Here is a 21446-nt window from a genome sequence, read left to right as displayed (position 1 = left end):
ATGCAGTCCAGGTAAGTTTGTAATAAAATTTAAAATTCTATCGCCGTGCTACAAGTACATGTCAGCGGCCGCGACTTCGCGGCCCATTCAGTGGTGACGACTTTTGTGCGGCGCAATAAAATTCAATGTCGGCTGCTCGCGTGCGGTCCGTTTGTTAATGTAGGTAAGAATTCAAAGGAGTGAAAAAAAAACATCAAAGGAGTGAGCCTTCTGTACATGTACTACTATTATATGTTCTGTGTCATTATCAAAGTACGTTTAGAGGTCAGAGTATAGCAAAAGGGGCCCGATTCTGGGACTTCGAAAAATTTGTGTAAAAATTTTTTTATCACGTTTCATGTTTTTTGTTCTTATATGAAAGAATGCATTAAAATAAGCGTAAGCGTATCGCAGCAAGTTCCCTCTACAAGTAACTCGTATTGGCGCGACATAGCCAGTCGCGTTTCGATCGTAACGTAGACAACCACTGTCACTAATTATGGTTATGCTGGCTGGGGTGGGAAACTCCCCACAACATATATCGCCAGCTAATGTGGTGTGAAGTGAAGAATCTTCATAATTTCACTAGGTACCCCTTTTCTTTCCGTGCGTAGACGACTATGCGATATGGATTTAATTTGGGTGTGAGTAACAAATATGCTAGCATTTTCTCACTGCAATATCAAAATTTCGTTATCTTTGTACGCCTAAGAGTGGCGCTGGAACTTAAGCAGTTTCATTTGCTCTTCCTTCGCCTTTTAGGAGTACTGACCTTTTAGCAGAACCTGCCTTGTCGCGCGCGAGTCCATACATGAAGTCGCGCTTGAATCGCTTGATGTATGGACTCGCGCGAGACAAGGCAAGTTGTGCTAAAGGGGCAATGTGAGTTAAGTATACGAGTATGCTTAGGTACTTCATCCATTCCCAATCCATTGCAGGACAAAAGATCCCAGCACCCTCACGGTACAAACGGTGCAATCTTTGCCCGTGGATGACGTCGACCTAATCGACGTCAGAACTGACCCCAGAGCTCTATGGATCAAGGACCGGATCTGCGCATTCATGGGGCTCACTGATGAAGACCTGGTTTATAACATGTTCGATGAACCGGGGGTCACGGAGAAGTTTTCTAGATTCATTTCTGCTCCGATTGGACCCACGGAGCTGGGGTTGGATAAAAAGACGTTTTATCTCACAAAGATTATTGTCGATAAGCTTATACATGACGATAAGGAGTTTACTGAATGGAGTAAGTTATTTAATTACTATAAGTAGGATTTAGTCAATTTTACTTCGGCTATAGCGTATAGATTTCTTACCACTGATGGCTTAATTTTACTCTCTTTTATTACCAAAGGATTGAGCAAAAAAGTGCAGATTGAAGTACTTTGAATTTTTTTAACCAAATCACTTTTGACACTGACCAATCGGTGTTGTATAGATCTGGCACTGTTCGAATATAGGTTAACCGATACAGAAACCGCAAACGATTCAACACAATTTGAAATATTGCATTACCTACAGTCTTACCAAAAAGAGTAAATTAAAAAGTGTCAACATCGTAGTGTCGTCCCGTTTTCTCACATAATATATAATTAATAAATATTGGGGACACCTTACACAGATCAACTTAGCCCCAAACTAAGCAAAGCTTGTACTATGGGTGCTAAGCGACGATATACGTACTTAAATAGATAAATACATAAATACATACTTATATACATAGAATTGTACTGTTTTTGGTCAGACTGCTACTTTGATTCTTGATGTCCAACAAATGACCGAATTGATTGGAATTGGAACTGCATGGGTGTCTGGGTGTTTAGGCCTCCGCCACACATAAAGCGTTTTGATAGCGCTGCGTTAGCGGAGCGCAATGATGGCGGTGTGCGCCCGCTCGCAATCCGCGCGCATTCCGCTCGCAATCCGCGCTAGTTAGTTCCCGCCGGCGTCCGCTGGGCGCAACGCCAGCGTTCGTCCGGCGCACCGCTATCATTGCGCTCCGCTAATGCTCCGCCTACGCTCTCAAAACGCGCATGTGTGGCTGAGCTTTAAGTGCGTTTTCAAATTATCCGATCCGATATTGGATGTAGGACCGATATCCCATATATTTAAGTCGCCATCTTTGATTTTTGCCTCTTATATCAAAGATTCGAAATGTGAAAACGATCTAACGCACATATATGTGTCATACTGACGTGTGACGCTAAACATAAGTGAACTCCAATCTCATTTAGTAGTTTACGTAATAATTATGGCAAACAGGTGAAAGTTATGCATTTCAAATTATTGTTTATAGTTTTCTACATGACTTCTGAGTACATTTTACGTATTGTTTAGCCTGGAAATGTGTTTAAAGTGGAAATTAAAAGACAGCGGTGAAAGGCGCCATTTCGTGAGTAGATTCTATTACTGTGGTATACCACGGTAATAGTTAAAGTAGTGATATTAGTTCTTTTTGCTTTATTTTAAGTATATGTGATCAGTTATATAATGTCTTACAGTTGTTTCAATCTTGATCTATTCACGCTATCAAAGAACTATTTACGCGGTATGAAAATTATTCAACAAAACCTTAATTTTTAGCAAAAACTTCATGACTGATTTCGTAGTTTCTATGAAAACCGTTAATTTGTCAATTTTTTTAAACATTGACATAAAGTCTGATGCTTACTTACCAGTTATGTAAACTTGGTTTTAATATAAGGTTGCAATATTTTATTTTGATTTGTAATGAAAATACATCTGTATGACTTTGTTTTTATGGGTCGGAATTAGATTTTATAATACTCCAATTTATGCCTATTACCGATGGTACGATCAGATAACCCTCGGTAATAGAATATATAAGAATCTATTACCGATCCATGCAATATTTGTTTGGGTCGGTAATGGGTTCCTATAGAAGTATCTATTACCGAGCGACAATTAGTCTTGTATCAAAATATGACATTTAGTGTACCGTAAGTACAGATTTCTTAGGTGAAACTGAGTCTTCTGTGGGTATTCATAAAGGAGGATAGTATAGGTATATGTATTTGTCATAATTTGTATATTCAACCGTCGGTATTAAGCTCCGAATTTTGAGATGGGTTTCTATTTACCGATGGCAGAAAAACACTGTCTTTCTTACCCTCGGTAATGAAATCTCAATTCGCGTTAATAGAACTGCAACCTGTTCATTACCACGGTAATAGAAAATTTAGGTATGTTGGCTTCAATAATCATTTTATGACATATAATAAACTAAAATGATCCTAAAACTCTTCAAAACTAATAGTTCAATAAATACTCTTCCATAAAAAAAATATTTGTGGTCGTTAATGAGCTTTGATACCCTTAATTTTTTGGTATCTTTTGAAATCTGCCTAAGTACCACGTTAATAGGCGCCATTACCTTAAGTATTAGTATTCAACCTGAGTTTAGTAAATTTATGTTTGATGTCACGATTATATTTGTCTCTGTTAGCTATTATTTCTCCCGCGCCAACATATATGTCTCTGTTTAACCCAATGGTTGACTGGTAGAGAATGCCTTTTGGCATTAAGTCCGCCATTTGTACATGTTTCTTTAGTTGTGCAATAAAGTTTAAATAAAAAAAAAAAAAACGGTCCAAGGATTAAGAATAATCTGCTATTTCCTATTAGGGCTCGTCCCACCTCCGCCCCCTCCCCCGCCCCCGCCACCACCCAAGAAGAAAGGGAAGGGTAAGAAAGAGCCAGAGCCAGCAGCTCCTTCACCGTCTGCTGACAAACTGGAGACCATGAGTGTGAAGAGCATGAAGAGTATGAGGAGTCTTAGGAGCGTCAGGAGCCTTAGGACTTTTGGCTCTAAAAAAGGTAAAAAACATATACTTACTACTTACCTCGCTGGCTCAGCGACCCGAAGTGGATGGCCTCCGACACTAGACTTCGCCATTCGCTCCTTTCCTGTGCGATCTGATGCCATTCAGTCTCTTAAAGGGCACACAGGACTTTCTGGACCTCGTCGATCCATCGGAACCTGGGCCTTTCAACCGGCCGTTTCTCAGTGGAAAGACATGTTCGTAAATATTTGTTATTTTAGTTGCGGTTCCTGGCGCTAGGCCGGGGAAACGTTATTTTGAAAAAGAAGAAGTTGCGGTTTAAGAGGAATATCCCCCGCAAATGCTCTGACTGTAGAAAGTGTCATGAGGTCAGCTAGGCAATGAATCCCACGTATGGATTAGACAATAGATGTAGGTAGGCAGGCAATAGATGAAACGTCGTTAATGAATTTATAGATTACGTTCTGACTACTGATGTGCCGACGGAAAATTTCCAAATTTCTGAAATTTTCACATAGGAAAACTTCGGAAACTTTCCATACTTTGTATGGACAATTGTATGGATGGAAACTTTCCATTTCATAAATGTAAATTCCCTTTATTTTTCGTGAAACTTTCGTGAATTTTTCAAGAAATTCAAGATATTTTTGGAAAGTTTCCGCAACTTGCACATCACTAGTTCTGACATATATTTGCAGGTCTTCTTGAAGGAGATACTGGAGATGGTAAGATATTAATTTTATTATAATGGCTAGAACAACGATTTTTTTAACTAACGTTACCTATTTAACCCTCATAGATATTTGCATAATTTTGCTTCTAATATAACAGCAATGACTACATAATATTGTTTTCGGTTACCGCGATAGTTACTCATGGAATAAAACTATGGAAACGGATTATATCGCATTTACAATTCATCCCGACGTCCCGTTGACCACGAACTGACACTTCAGTTCGAAACGTCGGGATAAATTGTAAATTTATTATACGCGATATAATCCATTTCCATAGTTTTATTTCACGAGCAATGAATAAAGTTATTTATAAACTATGTATTAATGCTCGAATAGATATCGACAACACGGCAGTTGCTGATATAGAGGAAAGCGAGACAGAGGGATCGGACCTCACACTCGTAGAGGAGGAGCTGCCGTTGAAAGCGGAGGATTCTTACTACTTCCCACCACGTAAGTTAATACATACATACATACATACATACAATCACGCCTGTATCCCATAAAGGGGTAGGCAGAACACATGAAACTACTACGTAAGTTAATATTCTCAAAGTAATAAAAATATAAATGTAAAAACACTCCGTCGTCTACTTAATACACTTTAGTTCCTGCTTGAACCTGTTTAGATGAAAGACTAGATCTATTTACATAAAACATTTGAGTGTCGAGGAAAGACGAAGGAAGTAGGAATAACTAATAGATGGGTCGTAGATTCGTGGTAATGAAAATGAAAAACCAATTAGAAATGTTGTTAAAGCCATGTTCATAGTCAAAATATTTACCACTAATTGAATTACTTTTTCAGCACCCGAAGACATCGATCCGGAAATCGACGGAACTATCGAATATTACACAATTATCGTAAGACACGCAATTGTTTATACGGAAGCTTGTTATCTACATACTTATGCTTATTGAAATTTGGCTAAATATTTACCAACAGTTGATTTTTTTTAAGACGCAGTTCTCGCCTAACTCGTCTCTCTAGGTGTACTTAAATCTATAAAGCAATAGATACATACTCAACTGTTACTAAATTATTGAATTTCCCTTTACCAGAGGCCAGTACCCCGCATCATCAAATACCCGAAACTCGTTCCAATTTTCGGCGCCTTCACACCACAGACGTCGAACCGAAAATGCCGCTACATATACTTCATGAGGCTAGCCCCCCATGGTGTCCAGCTGGCTGAGAGCCCAGAGATCACTATGGCGACGATGCCAGAAAAGTTTCTGGTTGGCTTGCTGTCGGGAAAAGTTCTGATGAGCTTGGGATTGCAACTGAAAGAGGTGCGCAGTTTTGTATAATTACATCTGTGACTTGACAAAACCCACATAAAAGTCAATCTTATAAAACTGGATTAACAAAACCTTAAACTGACCGTCTAATCCTGGCAATACAAATCTGCAAAAAAAATTAAGCACAGCTTGTACCAAGACCAAAACACGACGAATGTCAGGAGGAAGTACGTTGCTAAGCAGTAGAATAAAAATAGGCTGTTCAAAAATATGGCAAATTAAATAAAACTTTGTTTTTGACTGTTCCAGTCCTTCATACCGCTGTTCAAGAGGCAGTTCCGAGAGATCTCCATCGCGGATGATGATGACGACGGGGCTCCGCTTACTCGCCAAGTGTCCTTCGCAGGAGGGCACGGAGATCGGGAACTGACGAAGGAGCAACACAAGTAAGTTTGAATTCTGTTTTAGCAACATGTGGAAAAGACCTTCTTTTTAACCCCCGACGCAAAAACGACGGGGTGTTATAAGTTTGACGTGTCTGTCTGTCTGTCTGTCTGTTTGTCTGTCTGTGTGTGTGTCTGTCTGTGGCATCGTAGCTCCCGAACGGATGAACCGATTTCGATTTAGTTTTTTTCATTTGAAAGCTGTGTTAGTCGGGAGTGTTCTTAGCCATGTTTCATGAAAATCGGTCCACTAGGTCGCGGTCGGGGGTTTTTTCAAAGTTTTAATTTTGTGGTTAGGTTAGGTTATGCCTGATATTTTTTCTGTGCGATCAAAAAAATTGTACCTTTTTTCTGTAAATAAAAATGTTTATCACCAGAAAATTAAAGAATTAAAATTTTCATCCATTGATTGACAAAGGCAGACCGTCTAGTTACTCAGTAGTGTCTGTCTTTGTCTGAAAGATTTTCGTACATGAATATGAGATGTTGGTCACTGACAGTATTGTCTATAAATTTATCTTAAAGAAGCAGGTGTTCTCCACTAACTGACGGTTAGTCAGAATTCGATTTAAGTAATGATTATTTAGATTTTAGTCGATTTATGGTTTGTCATAAGATCCTAACCATTTTTTCCCATTACTAGGTGAACTATCTTCGCCCTTCTGATTATCGCAGGATGTCGAACATAGCAAGAGGAGAAAATGCTGAAAAGAGGTAAACATGTTGCTCTTGCACTTAAAAACTCAATTGAAGAGATAAAAGCATCAGATCATAGGTGTTCTTATATTATTGCAAACGCTTAAAACAAGAATAAAAAATAAGAAAAATTGTGTGGATTTCAGGGACAGTTGATATTAAAAAGATAGACTTGGTTATAAGTAGCTATTTCTTGTTTCAGAATTAAAAGTATGCGTACCGTATCAGGTGTAGCTACTCCTCGGTCTACCAAGTCAAATTTTATGACGGTAAGCTTTTCATCCATTTGTACTTATTTCAACATGTTTGGCTCAAGTGTTTCACTATCACTAAACTCAACATTTTTGCGTTTCTCTTCCTTTATTTGATTTTTTCTTACTGCCTCGTCGATAAGACCAGCTTCAGTACACCTTCTTGGTTCATTTAATTACAACAGCCACGATATTGGGAACAGGCAATAATCTCATTGTTTTTTTAATTTTATTTTTAAGTTATTGTTATTTTCTATCTTTAGATTGACGAGGAAGGAGACCACCTACCATCGCAAGGCAAGACTGCAGCTGATGAAGTCACCAATGATATAACAGACCTCATCGGGATCGTCGATTGGTAAGGAAATTATCATGTTTGCAACCATGTAGCTCAATTGGATCACTAGAGTGAGCTACAATAACGGCAGTAGCGATTTAGATGATAATGGCTATATTATGGGGGCAAACAAATAATCTAGCTGGGTTTTATCTTTGGGAAACCGCGCAATCTTGACTTTTAGTATATTTTCTAGTTTAGTTATCTAGTTATAAACCTTAATCTTCTTCAATTTCCTGATATATTCTGGACTCCAGGACCATAGAGCACATAGAGGGTGAGATCCACCTGCCTATGCCGGTGATTCCAGCTCTGCAGGAAGAACAGGTGGTCCACGACCTGAAGGACGAAGAGTTTGTGAACCAGCTGCAAGAGGCCGTCAACATGTGGGCGAACCATATCGATGAGACTATCAAGGCTTGTCTGGGGAAGGTAAGACACTAGAATATGAAGTTATCCTTTTTATAGCAACAATGCAACGAAGTAAATTCACGCAAAGCGATACTCAGATTTAGTAGTTGTTGCCTACCACAACTACGTCCTCCCAAATTTTAAGTTCACACAAGGTTTAATCCCTAGGAAAGGTAGTTTAGTGAAATTCAGGAGTCACCGTCCAACACTAAACTCTACAGTAATTGTCCCTGCTGGTGACTAATGTTCCTCAATGACTCAGACCTCAATGACTTCATTGAGAGTGCGGAGTGACGGTGAGCAACGTTCATGCTGCATTCTAAGTTTTAGTTGTAGGAGTCCATTCAGGCTACAGAAACTGCTCCGACTGCTTATCATCAGGCGGCTTATATGCCGCTTCTTTGCTACAAATTGAATATAAAATTTGAAGAAAATGCTTTCGGAATCAGAAGGAGACCGTTTACATTTGTATTTAATAGTATTAATCAGCGTTCTGCATAATTTTCAGACTCGGCAAGGTGATGGTCCGGTAGCCGAATACAGGTACTGGAGAGAAAGAGACGCAGAATTGTCGCTGCTGGTGGAGCAACTGAAACAGCCGATGGTGGTCAAGATAATGGCGCTGCTGCACAAGGCGAAGCCTAAGGCACTGGATGTAAGCTAGGTTTCGTGTTAGTTACCGGACATATGTAGAACTTTCGATTGCTATAACATGAGCCGACTGCTCATTTTTATCAGGGACAGGGAATACTTTCGTGCGCAGAGTCAAAACCAACACGTAGAATGCCTTTTGTCACTTTATTTCTGTATTATTATTATCTTCTAGTGTTTAAATTATTATGACATTTTTTATTGTACTTACAGAGCTTCATGCACTATAAAGAGAACTTGCTTGAGCAGTACAACCTGGCGGGAGACAACCTGAAGTTCCTGTCTACTCTAATGCGGTTCTTTAATGTGAGTACTAGAATAAGAAGAGCGGGTACCCTCATTATCAACGTATCACTTATTATCATATCTAATATAAGCTATTTTAATATATAATCTATGTCGCGAGCAAGCCTCAAACACTCGACCGCCTGGGGAGCATACACCTGCCGTGTGTGGACGCAGGATTCTCTCACGCATTGGGCTATATAGCTCCAGCCACGAACGCGTCGTTTGGATGCTACTTAAATCATCTGACGTAGATGGAAAGGCCTATTATTATAAGCTGTTAACTGTATGTAGACCACAGACTTGCTTCTTGTAAAGGTTTTCATGTATAAAATAATTTCTAGGTGATAGAAGATGAGTCTCCCCTCGTCCAAGTGATGGAAATGCTGCCAGAACTAGTGGAGAGCATCTACATGATGTGGGTTCTTTCCAAGGGGTACAGGGATGATGACACCATGGTACCTCTGCTGTCGAGGATATCCTGGGCTCTTAGCAACAAGCTGGAGAGATTCCTGAATGTTCATAAGTTATTTGAGTAAGTAACAATGGGATTAGCTTAAGAAAGTTAAGGATTCACAAATGAAGTCCTAATAATGAAGAAGACCGATCTATTTTACGAAAACTTTAGATTCATACTCCGGAAACTTTTAATTACTTAGTCCTTAAAATGTGCATTGACCGATCGCGTTTAATAGTTATAAAAACCCGTTGAAATTTTAATGGAGTTACCATATTACACCTAATATCTTGTACAGGATTTCTACTTCATAAGTTCAATTTTAATAAGGTTTGAAGAAAACGAGTTCGATCAATTGAATTGAAATCGGGCAAATTGAACATCGAGCTCATACTTCGAAGTTATCTCACTATTAATATCCTTCTTTTATATTTACACCAGTAAATCCAACGAAGAAGTTCTCAGCGTCTCGCGAACCGGTCAGAAAATAATGGAAATGTGGCATTCCCTATATAAAGAGACAAGACAACAGATAGAAATGAGTGGGAAAGGGGCGAGGTGGGAGTTTGATCAGCCACTACTGTTCACCACCACTGATTATATAGGAGAAGTGGCGAGAGATCTCGGAGATGTTATACAGGTAATATTGGATAAGCAATAACGCGGCATGAAGCCACAAGCATAAATTGAGTATCAAGTGGTCATGGGCGCCACAAATTACGAGAGGCTATGGTAGACCAAAAACGAGATAGTGAAAAGACCTCATTTTGTTGCGGCTGGCGGGAGCATGCACACTTGCACAGAGCCGTGACGAGTGCCGGAAAGCAGGAGAGGCCTTTGCCCAGTAGTAGGACACATTATAGCTTACAGCAAAAAGTGGAAGCAATATTGGTTCGCCTTGAAAACGACAATCAATTAAGTCATTTCGTCCCTTTCTTTTCATCCATGGGGAGCCATCGATGTACTGTGGGATGGATCGTAAACAAATATTTTCATTTATCCAGGTGTTGATAGACTTCGAACGAATCTTTGGTCCAGAACTAGCATCCATCATCAGTGATCCGACACAGATCGACGATGTCCGCAAACGTGTCAAGAATCTCGTTTTCCCGATCAGAACTATTGATTTCAGGTACGTATGAAATGGCAATCTTGCCATTTCAGACTCGACTCAAAACGAGAAAGGCTCCGGAGAATCTGAAATTCAAGCACTAAGTCCATACTAGTCTATTCCTAATTTATAACCAACAGTACCTAATTGAATAAATTTTACATTAAACTCGGGAAAAATCAACTATAAGATTTTGCTATTTCGGTACAGTACGATTAACATCAGTTAACGATTTGGGTGTTATATCTATCTTGCTCGCACTTATGCAATCTCGATAAGAGCCGAAGCCGAAGCCGAATCTTTAACTGATTTTAGCCTCCTGGATCCCTGCTAAATTTTTGTGCGTTTGAATTTAGAACTTTCTTTTATTCTTGTAAAAGTTCGTACGAGGGCACCAGCCCCTTTAGCACAACTTGCTTTGTCGCGCGCGAGACCATACATCAAGGGCGACTTCAAGTATGGATCGCGCGCAACAAGGCAAGTTATGCTAGAGGGTCAGGATTCAGCTAGGTTAAATCGCACTGCATATGAGGAAAACGTTGCAGGGTATTTTCCCCAAAAGAGAAGTGGATTAATCTACTTCAGTTTCGGCATTTGGCAAGATTGTTAATAATTACTATTTTTGTCATTTTGCCTTTTAGTGTGTTCGTATACGACAACAAGGAGAACTGGGACGTCATCATGGGAGACTTTTGGACTGAAGTGCGCTTTCTGGAGGAGGAGGCGAAGAATTATATAAACTCCAGTTTTGCAAATTTGAGGTGAGATTAAATAAATAAGATTGCCTGAGTAATGTGTTTTGTAGTATTTGAATGAAATAAATGCCTCGTTGGGAAGTGAAAAAAAAAACATTAAGTATAAGACATTCTTACACAGATTGACTGAGGCCCACGGTAAGCTCAAGAAGACTTGTGTTGTGGGTACTCAGACAACTATATATTTAATATATAAATCCATACTAATATTATAAATGGGAAAGTGTGTGTCTGTTTGTTTGTCCGCCCTTCACGGCAAAACCGAGCGACGAATTGTCGTGATTTTTAGGGTTCCGTACCAAAAAGGTACAACAGGAACCCTTATGGTGCGACTCTGTCCGTCTGTCTGTCCGTCTGTCACATTCCTAAATATCTCGAGAACTACTAATGCTATCAACTTGAAATTTGGAATAGTTGTGAACATTGTAAACCTCTACAAATAGAAAGTATAATTTTTTTAAATATATTAATTTTAATTGTAGAAAATGGCCAAAATGAAAGGGGGGCAAACTGTAAATTTCAAGTTACTAGGTCAAGTGGGATATCGTTGGAAAGAGCTTAAATTGAACGTAAATAAACTATTTTTTATAATTTTTTTGTTGTGGAAAAAAACAGAATTTTGAAGGACAAAGTTTACCAACGAAAAATTATGACAATTTTAGTAAACATTGGTTTTATGCTATATATTACAGGAAAAATATAATCGTGTTTGTATTTTGAATACTTTTTTTTTAATTCACATAAAACTTTTCAGATTTTTACTTTCAATTTACCCACCCTTGCGGATGTATATCGTACTTAAAATTAATACGAGATGTTACGTAAGCCATCTTCTGTCCAATAAAGTAAAAACTGTTTAAATCGGTTAACATTATAAAGAATTATCCCTGAAAAACCAGGTCGCGCAAATTAGTTAGCAAATTGACCGGGAGATGGCGCTATACACTATAATACTCATTAGTGCCTATACTTTTGTCTTCTAGTCAAGTCATTAGAGTTATATGAAAATATGAGATTATTTTTACTAGGTAGTTTGAAAGAAAGTTTGTACGGAACCCTCGGTGGGCGAGTCCGACTCGCACTTGGCCGGTTTTTTATTTATAGTTGAAGGGATGGAGAGTGACATAGGCTACTTTTTGTCTCTTTCTAACGCGAGCGACGCCGCGGGCAATAGCTAGTACTTATATATGTTATGGACCAAGTGATTAATAAGGGCATTATGTATAATGCCCGGGCATTATGAATAATGCCTAGCTGTATTGGGCATAGTGATTAATCATTGTTTAGACGCCATTTTTTATCACATTGCCCGGTCATTATGATAATGCTACGTGATCGTTGGGCAAATTGATAATAAGTTTAACAAGTTTGCATGAACGCCATTTTTAATCACATTGCCCGGACATTATGATACTGCTACGTAATCGTTGGGCAATTTGATAATAAGTTTAACAGGTTTTTCTGAACGCCATTTTTTATCACATTGCCCGGGCATTATGATACTGTTACGTGATTGTTGGACAATTTGATAATAAGTTTAACGAGTTTGCATGAACGCCATTTTTATCACATTACCCGGGCATTATGATACTGCTACATGATTGTTGGGCAATTTGATAATAAGTTTAATAAGTATACTGGGTGTTTCCTAACAAATAATGAAAAGTAATTTGCGCTTTCTTGAATAAGCATACTTTTTAACCGCGGCCCTTAAATCTCAAGGAAGGTGGTTCTCAATTCGTCTGTATTTTTTTTATGTTTGTTCCACGATATCTCTGCCGTTACTGGACTGATTTAGAATTTTTTTTTTTATTGAATGTATATGCATACAGATTGGTCTCATTTTTATCAGAACCCAGTTCTGATGATGGATCCTGGAGAAATCGAGGGAACTCCTCAAATCTGAAAGGCATACATATAGTGATTTTTATGTTTTTAAAGGAACAGCATGCATTTACGTACGCATTCTGCAGAGCTAGTTCACCATCTAAGTTTATTAACAATTGCTTTTTGACACCTAAAGTGCTATTATATCCCTCTCCTAGCGAGAAAGGGACACTCGGTCATACCTACTAAACAAACTAGGCGTTTCACCATCTTTGCCATGCGTGAAAGTACACTATTATGATAGCGCTTACCGGTAGCTCTGCCTTATGGCTCTCGCCCTCCCCCGACATCATCTATGTCTCACTAAGGCTCGAAGCGAGCTCTGATCTACGGCCTATGTCGGACTTTTTTTTTTATACCACATCGGTGGCAAACAGGTATACGGCCCGCCTGATGGAAAGCGGTCACCGTAACCTATGGACGCCCGCAACTCAAGGGGTATCACGTGCGCGTTGCCGACCCATTAGAAACTTGTACACTCGTTTTTTGAAGAACCCCATACTGTAGTTCATCAGGAATACCTCGATAGGGAGCTCATTCCACAGCCGGAGCGTTCGTGGGAGGAAATTCCGGAGGACTTGTCGTTTAACTCTAAATCATTGATTATAAGTCCTATCTTAGCCATCCTTGACATCGAGAGGTCCTATGGCACTGCAGGCGGCTCGCGACGGTGTCCTTTGTAGTTTGATATGAAACTGCATACAGTCTCTTGAACAGATCGGCACGAAAGTCTGCTGAAGCTGCGCCAATCCATCTATTAGCTTTGCTACATGTTTTATTATTACTTTGCCCAACAGAGGACGGGCATTATGTATAAATCCCGGGCGAAATTGAGCTATTCGGTATGTTATTATCACTTTTCCCAACAGAGGATCGGCATTATGTATAATGCACGGGCAAAATTCAGCTATTCGGTGTGTCTTTTGCATATCTCTGGATCGTGGACATGCGTGGACCTTTGGGAGGCATACGTGGGGCCAAAGCCAACAGCACAGATGCCTTTTAAGACATTTTAATCTAAAGGCAAGGGATACACGTGGCGGATACCACCCCGAGCGCACAATATGATATGAGGTACAAACGTAGATGGTCCCCGCCAGGTGCTATTGCAGTGCAGAACTTCTGTGCTACGATGGGAGCTAAAGTCATGGGTTATTGTTTTATAAGTTGGATGAACTGGATAGAGGGCTAAACTATCGGGCACCTGACAATAAGTCTCACAATTGTAAAAGACAGGCGGTGACTTGCCAACTCATTGAGTGGGCCCTGCAAAACGGCCGCACACACGGTGCGACAACAGAGCAACACTTAAAGAGTGGCTGAAAGGTTGTCGAGAGGTAAGACTGCGGTAGCCAGCTTCCGGTGATCCATTCAGCAGGCCGCCGATGTTAGGACATTTTCCCATTTATAATATTAGTATGGATTCTCATACTGTGTAATTTTCTTTGTGTAAATAAAATAAAAAATCTCTATTCTTGGGCAAAATTCAGTTATTTGGTGTGTTATTATTACTTTGCCCAACAGAGGATGGGCAATATGTATAATGCCCGGGAAAAAAATCAGCTATTTAGTATGTTATTATCACTTTGCCCAACAGAGGATGGGCATTATGTATAATGCCCGGGCAAAATTCAGCTATTCGATGTGTTATTATTACTTTGCCCAACAGAGGATGGGCATTATGTATAATGCCCGGGCAATATGATTATTTGAATAGTTATTATCAAACTGCCCACTCACAATGGGCATTATTCATAATGCCCGGGCATTATGTATAGTGCCCGATTTATCACTTGGTCCATAACATATACATCGAAAACGTCCATGACTCAGGAACAAATATCTGTGCTGATCACACAAATAAATGCCCTTGCCGGGATTCGAACCCGGGACCACGGCGTAGCAGGCAGGGTCACTACCGACTGCGCCAGACCGGTCATCAATTGTAAAGGTAAAGATTTTGACGGTAGTCCCATAAACCAAGAGATACGAGATATTGTAATCCAATCTCAAAGGTGAAAGGTAACTTATAAGTATTTCACGAAATTGCGGAAATATCTTTAGGTTGCTTCCGATGCCCGCAGGGAAAATATTTTTTTCAAGAATTTTAATAACCCTTTTTGCCCCAAAAATCTCATCTGAATATCATTTCGTTACATTTCGTTCAATAACATGAGGTACGAGAATGATGTATTAATGGTGAAGTTATTTTGAGTTTCCATGTTGGCTAGAAGAATAAATTTAACTGTATTTTATCCCGTACAGATCTTCTGAAGAAGCTCTCGATGTACTTCTAAAATTCTTGGAGTTCGACACCCGGGCGTCCATCCGTAACCAACTGGTAACCAAGTTCGACTTTGTGATGCGGCAGTTCACTAAGGAGCTCACCATCATTGAGGACACATTTACGGTAATATTCTGATTAGACTTATTTTTTTTTATACTACGTCGGTGGCAAACAATCATACGGTCCGCCTGATGGAAAGCGGTCACCGTAACCTATGGACGCCTGCAACTCAAAGAGTGTCATATGCGCGTTGCCACCCCATTAATTAGAAACGTGTAGGTACACTCCCCTGTTAAGTATAAGTACACAGGAAAAAGGAGTGTACAAGTTCAAAGAAGGGTTTGGGTTGCCGATGACTCAAAGGACAATAGACGGAACAAATTAGTTCCGTAAGTCTTTCCGTCGTCAGCACCCCGCACCCTCGTTGAGCTCTGGCAGCCTTACGCACCGGCAGGAACACAACACTATGAGTAGGGTCTAGTGCTATTTGGCTGCGGTCTTCTGTAATGCGGGACGTTATTGACCGGGATCTAGACCGTGATTACCTTTTTGATTATTGTCGTGCTCCGAGTTCACTCGCAGCAGCATGCATCATGATCATGGAAAACTGACGAAGGCGGGTGGATGTCAAAGTTGCGTAGACAGCGCGCGATCTACGTAAGGTCTCAGCTAACGCGAGTGAAAGGGCCCATACTCACGGACTGCAACTCCACTGCAACTTCTATAAAAAACTGCACGTTGACTATGTGGCAACTGCAAAGACAAGTTTCTAAATTAAAAAAAAAAGTTTTTGTATAACACCTCCACACACGTCTATTTTCCTTTGAGTCGTCGGCAACCCGAACCCTCCTTGGAACTTGTCCATTCCTTTTTACTGTGTATTTAACCATAAATTAAATATAACAAGATCATACCATCCCATACATTAAAATGCGACCGCCTACGAACGCGCTTACACTCCACCACACATAGATGGCGCCACAGAAAATGCCTTGTTGCCACCGATTATTATATTTGTAGTTTGGCATTAAGTGACAATTCCGAGCCGTAAATCTATGTCAAAAGTGACACTTAACGCCATCTACAAGTATAATCGAAAGCTACAAGACATTTTTTTTGTGGTGCCATCTATGTGTGGTGGAGTGTAAGCGCGGTCTTAGGCGGTCGCATTTTAATGTATGGGATGGTATGATCTTGTTATATTTAATTTATGATTTAACACAGCAAAAGGGAATGTACAAGTTTCTAGGTGGCAACGCGCATGTGACACACTTTGAGTTGCAGGCATCCATAGGTTACGGTAACCGCTTTCCATCAGGCGAGCCGTACGCTTGTTTGCCACCGACGTAGTATAAAAACAAAAAAAAAACACTACACTAGTGTTAAAATTGTATTTAAGGTAATTTCATCAGTTACGAATAAGTTTACATCTAGAATAATTTAACATTATTATAAATTTGTAGCGGTTCCGTAAGAATCCTCCTTTACTACGGAACCACCCGCCCAGTGCTGGTGCCGTCTACTGGGCGCGAGCGTTATTCAACAAAATGAAGAGACCGATCATGAAGTTCCAAACAGTGAGTCACGTGATTTACTCGAAACCGTAGGTAATATTCGATGCAATTGTTGCCAACGATCATACCACGTTGAAAACACCGGTTCTCGTCCGATCACCAAAGTTAAGCAACGTTGGGTATAGTTAGTACTTGGATGGGTGACCGGCGACCGCCTACGCCGAGGAACACTACGTGTCGTTGGCTTTTTGCATTTATTGTATATTTTATTTGGCGTGTTGGCTTTTTTCATTTATTTTATTTCTACTTATATTTATTTTTTATTAAAGAAACTACTTGAGTGAAGACTGCTGAAGCTGTTGACTAGATGATCATTGATTACATAGTATTTTGCTTTAAGGTCCCTGAACTAAACGAATGCGAACAAAAAAAGGAAGCATTTATTCAATACAAAACCTTGTCCAAAGTCATGAAAGATTATGAAAACGTAAAATTTAAAGAATGGGTGTCTATGTCTTCAACTTTTGTCGACAATGTCATGAAGAAAAATATTCTGAAAGTTGAATTCAAAAAGGAAGACGGTAAGGATAACGACTCTTACGTAGTTTTCACTTGAAACTGTCTTTTATCATTTTCACCATTTTTAATTTATTCTGTTATATTAGTAAAATAAAAAATGATAAAATCATAAATTTGATGAAAGGAAGTAATTAAAACATAAATTTCAGCAATGTAATTTTTTTCATATGTCCCACACCATGGTAAATACGGGTACGATCCGCCTGGTGATTAGCAGTTACGGTAGCCTATGACGCCTGCCAATCTAGAGCCTCCACATGCGCGTTGCTGGCCCTTTAGGGTACCTTTCCACTATAGATGCGCAACGTGATAGTGTTTGATATCCACCAATCATGTTCACTGTTCACAAAGCGTAGCGCTAGTAGGAACGGGTTCGACTAAGCTGATTGTGGATATCAGAAGCATCCATAACACATCTCTGGTGGAAAGGCACCCTTAACAGTCCTCAGCTAGCTCGCAGGATAACGCGCGTCCGCGGGAGAAAAATCCTCCTATTGGGTAACCGTATTTACCATGAACTTGTATTTTGGTGGGGTTCAATATAAGTATATAAATTGTCGCATCCCATAAAAAAACTGTCGATAAAGCATTATATCGAACACGAGAGAAAACCAAAACCTAATAATCATCGGTTTTTCTAGTCATAAATCTGCGCATCCACACACCCTGGACCCGTATATGGTCGCACACTGCGGCTTCTTCTTCTTCAACCTAGCGTTTTCCCGGCCTAGCGCCAGGGTCCGCTTTCCTACTCACACTCAGTCTTCTCCACTTTGCCCGGTCTTCAGCATACTTAGACGTGAGATTGTTCTCTTGTATGTCCGCTCCCACGACGTCCAGCCAGCGCTTCTTTGGGCTACCGGGGCCGCGTGACTTAGAGCCTTGGACAGCGAGATTAAGGCATCTGTTTTCGATGTAGGCTTAGGAGGACTTTTCTCCCGCGGACGCGCGTTATCCTGCGAGCTAGCTGAGGACTGTTAAGGGTGCCTTTCCACCAGAGATGTGTTATGGATGCTTCTGATATCCACAATCAGCTTAGTCGAACCCGTACCTACTAGCGCTACGCTTTGTGAACAGTGAACATGATTGGTGGATATCAAACACTATCACGTTGCGCATCTATAGTGGAAAGGTACCCTAAAGGGCCAGCAACGCGCATGTGGAGGCTCTAGATTGGCAGGCGTCATAGGCTACCGTAACTGTTAATCACCAGGCGGATCGTACCCGTATTTACCATGGTGTGGGACATATGAAAAAAATTACATTGCTGAAATTTATGTTTTAATTACTTCCTTTCATCAAATTTATGATTTTTATCATTTTTTATTTTACCAAAATAGTGAAAAATATTTATATGTTTGCTAAACATCAACGCTATAAAAAAATTTGCCGCTTAATTCCCCATAAGTTGATACCAGAGACGATTTTTAAATTTTAGGATTTTTTTTCCATAGTAATTTTTCATACAACTTTTGGCGGTCGAAAAAACGCATTTTGCATAAATATATTTTACTATATTTTTAGTATGTCAAAAAGACACACACAAAGAACTAAAAAAACCAAACTTCGGTTCTGTGGGAATTATTATTATTACTTTTATTACAACAATCATGTTTTTCCAAGCGGATTCCTTTGAAGATATAGGTAAGTTACATCAAAGACGTAAAGACCGCTAAAGTCTAAGAAAAAACGTACCTCAAAACCATACAGAAAAAGGTACGGTAAGCTAGATGGCGATACATCTTTGGGGTACGCTCGGCTAGATGGCGCTAATATTAATATTTGATATTTTAACACATACTCGTATCAAGCTAAGAATATGGGCCAAATTGTCAAAACGGAGGTTCAAAAGTTTTAAGCCTGTGTCGAGAAATGGCAGTCTATGCACTGTGATTACACGTTTTACTTTGACAGTAATTCTCTATAATACTCGATCCTCTTTGGTTACATGTGTATTCTTGCCATGACTATCATTATCATCAAACTTCATAACAAAACTAAAAATAAATTTTAATTGTAAACAACCCGGCCTAACGCGAGGATCCGGCAGACCCCGCCGGCGATGGCGGGACGACTTGGATTGCTTCCTTAACAACTGGCCCGAAACTGCCCGAGATCGGGAAGATTGGAAAAAGAGGGGGGAGGCCTTTGCCCAGCAGTGGGACATAACAGGCTCCTAATAATAATAATATAATTTAATGCCAAATATGACTCTTTAGAACCGGCGACATCTACCGCGCCTGGGATGAAACTGACGGCGGCGGGCCGAGCGCACGTGAAGAAGAAACAATCCAGTACGGAGCTGCGACCGGCAGATGTCGTTAATAAGCAAATCGCTGAAAAACGGAAGAGAGATAAAGCCCGTGAGTGTTTTTAAAAATTAACCAATATTATGTATGAAAATAGAAAACAAATACTTAGCTTTTTTTACTTGTTTGCTTTGTTTTACACAATCGTTATTGAAAATAAGAAAAACTAAAAATATATGGTTCTTTAAATATTCTGAAAATAATATATTTTTGATATTTTTTATTTATTTATATGCTAATAAATAATTTTCTTTATTATACACAACCAGGAGTGTTTTATTGTATTTCTTATCAATTATAACTTGAAAGGACTGTTATTTACTTATTTACTCTTAATTTCTCTAAAAAGTTTTTTTTTTAATTTTGATTAAAATAAAATAAAAATGGCATGCAGTTTTAGTGATTAAAAAGTGGGCGAGTATATAAATCTATCCACCAAAGATAAACGAATAAGAATTTTGTTTTATTGGCGTTACATTCACTGTAGCTTTACTAGATGGCACTAGTAGTCATAGACTTTTGGTATACTCTTGGGTCGTCAAGTTCCTAAATTGTGCTCTAATTTACAGTAATGTTAATGAGGTTACCTGGTCAGCATTATGAAAACGTCAGATCCCCGAGCTCTGCGTCTCTACTTGCAAAAGAAGGATTGGTAATTGATATTTATTGTATGCATACAAAACCCTCCTCACTTGAAAAAAGCGACACATACGGCAAAATGTACAGCTTGGCAAAATAAGTAGAAATTGAACTATTTTTTTTATTGTAGCAGCACTTACTTTCTCATAATCGAAGTGTCCAAAAAAGTTGCCACATGCAAAGCAGTTAACACAGACGGTGGCACCTCTATTAATTATCTATTCTTTTTTGGTGCCGCTGCTAACGTTTTAACAACAAAATATTTATAATTTTGGAGTAATTCTTATAACAGATGGACGTGACGTGGCGAGACCTGACCGTGCACAAGTTAGTTCAGGAGTATGACCTGGAGTTCCAACCTCAGCTGGACAAGGACCTGTTCCTGTTGATACGCGAGGCTGAATTGATGGAGCAGCTGGGTTAGTAGCCTGTTATGACTACGTTTTTTTTTAATTGCTTTTATTTTTGCCAGAGATGAGCGAATCACTTAATTTGGCTATCTTAGCTCGAATTCTAGTAGAAAACACTTAAAATAAGCTGCAATCTTTATAATATTTAGGGGATACATCACCTCAGAACCGGCTTTAGCAGAGGTTTCGTCGTTATCTTTAGATGCGCCGCTTGTAATTCCTTATCTAACCATCATTAAATCGGATATCGAAGTACTCACAAAGCCCTTTCTGCAGCACCAAAAAACTATTTTAATAACTTTTTTAACGAGTACATTTCTCAGGTTTCGACCTCCCCACCAACATACGCGACGTGTCAATGCAGAAAGCCCGTATCTACTACGAACTGGAAGCTCTGACCGAGGTTATATCCATGTACAACAAAACTACGTCCTCCCTCAGTCTCTCGGAGACGTTTCTCATGAAGCGCCATCTGTTGGACATGGAGAGACATGTGATGCCGGGGCTGACTAGGCTCAACTGGAATGCGTTGGGAATTAATGATTATATTAAGGATATTAGCAAAGGTAAATTAACGGCTTCCCTGTCGCTCACAATTGAATTTTACTGGTAAAATATAACACAAGTAATGCCATCTGTTGGTATTGAGCGACATGTATA

At 39.6% G+C, this 21446-nt stretch overlaps 1 protein-coding gene and 1 pseudogene across 1 annotated transcript in view; both read left to right on the top strand.

Annotated features, from left to right (window-relative positions):
• The window catches only part of LOC125234939 (dynein axonemal heavy chain 10), a 77747-nt gene continuing 56301 nt past the window's right edge, over positions 1-21446 (top strand). Inside the window, 20 exon segments of the mRNA XM_048141362.1 lie at positions 1-11; positions 918-1228; positions 3628-3819; positions 4859-4975; positions 5331-5386; positions 5585-5815; positions 6074-6210; positions 7106-7172; positions 7418-7512; positions 7749-7923; positions 8411-8557; positions 8767-8859; positions 9183-9373; positions 9737-9935; positions 10300-10427; positions 11048-11167; positions 15314-15458; positions 16799-16912; positions 20669-20795; positions 21110-21352. Coding sequence (XP_047997319.1) covers positions 1-11; positions 918-1228; positions 3628-3819; positions 4859-4975; positions 5331-5386; positions 5585-5815; positions 6074-6210; positions 7106-7172; positions 7418-7512; positions 7749-7923; positions 8411-8557; positions 8767-8859; positions 9183-9373; positions 9737-9935; positions 10300-10427; positions 11048-11167; positions 15314-15458; positions 16799-16912; positions 20669-20795; positions 21110-21352 — 2899 coding nt within the window.
• Positions 16964-17095, top strand: LOC125235041 (annotated as a pseudogene).

The sequence above is a fragment of the Leguminivora glycinivorella genome, chromosome 16, assembly GCF_023078275.1.
Source record: "Leguminivora glycinivorella isolate SPB_JAAS2020 chromosome 16, LegGlyc_1.1, whole genome shotgun sequence".
In the NCBI taxonomy this organism is placed as follows: domain Eukaryota; kingdom Metazoa; phylum Arthropoda; class Insecta; order Lepidoptera; family Tortricidae; genus Leguminivora; species Leguminivora glycinivorella.
The sequence above is the reverse complement of the archived record's forward strand: the minus strand, read 5'-3'. Positions and strand labels throughout refer to the sequence as shown.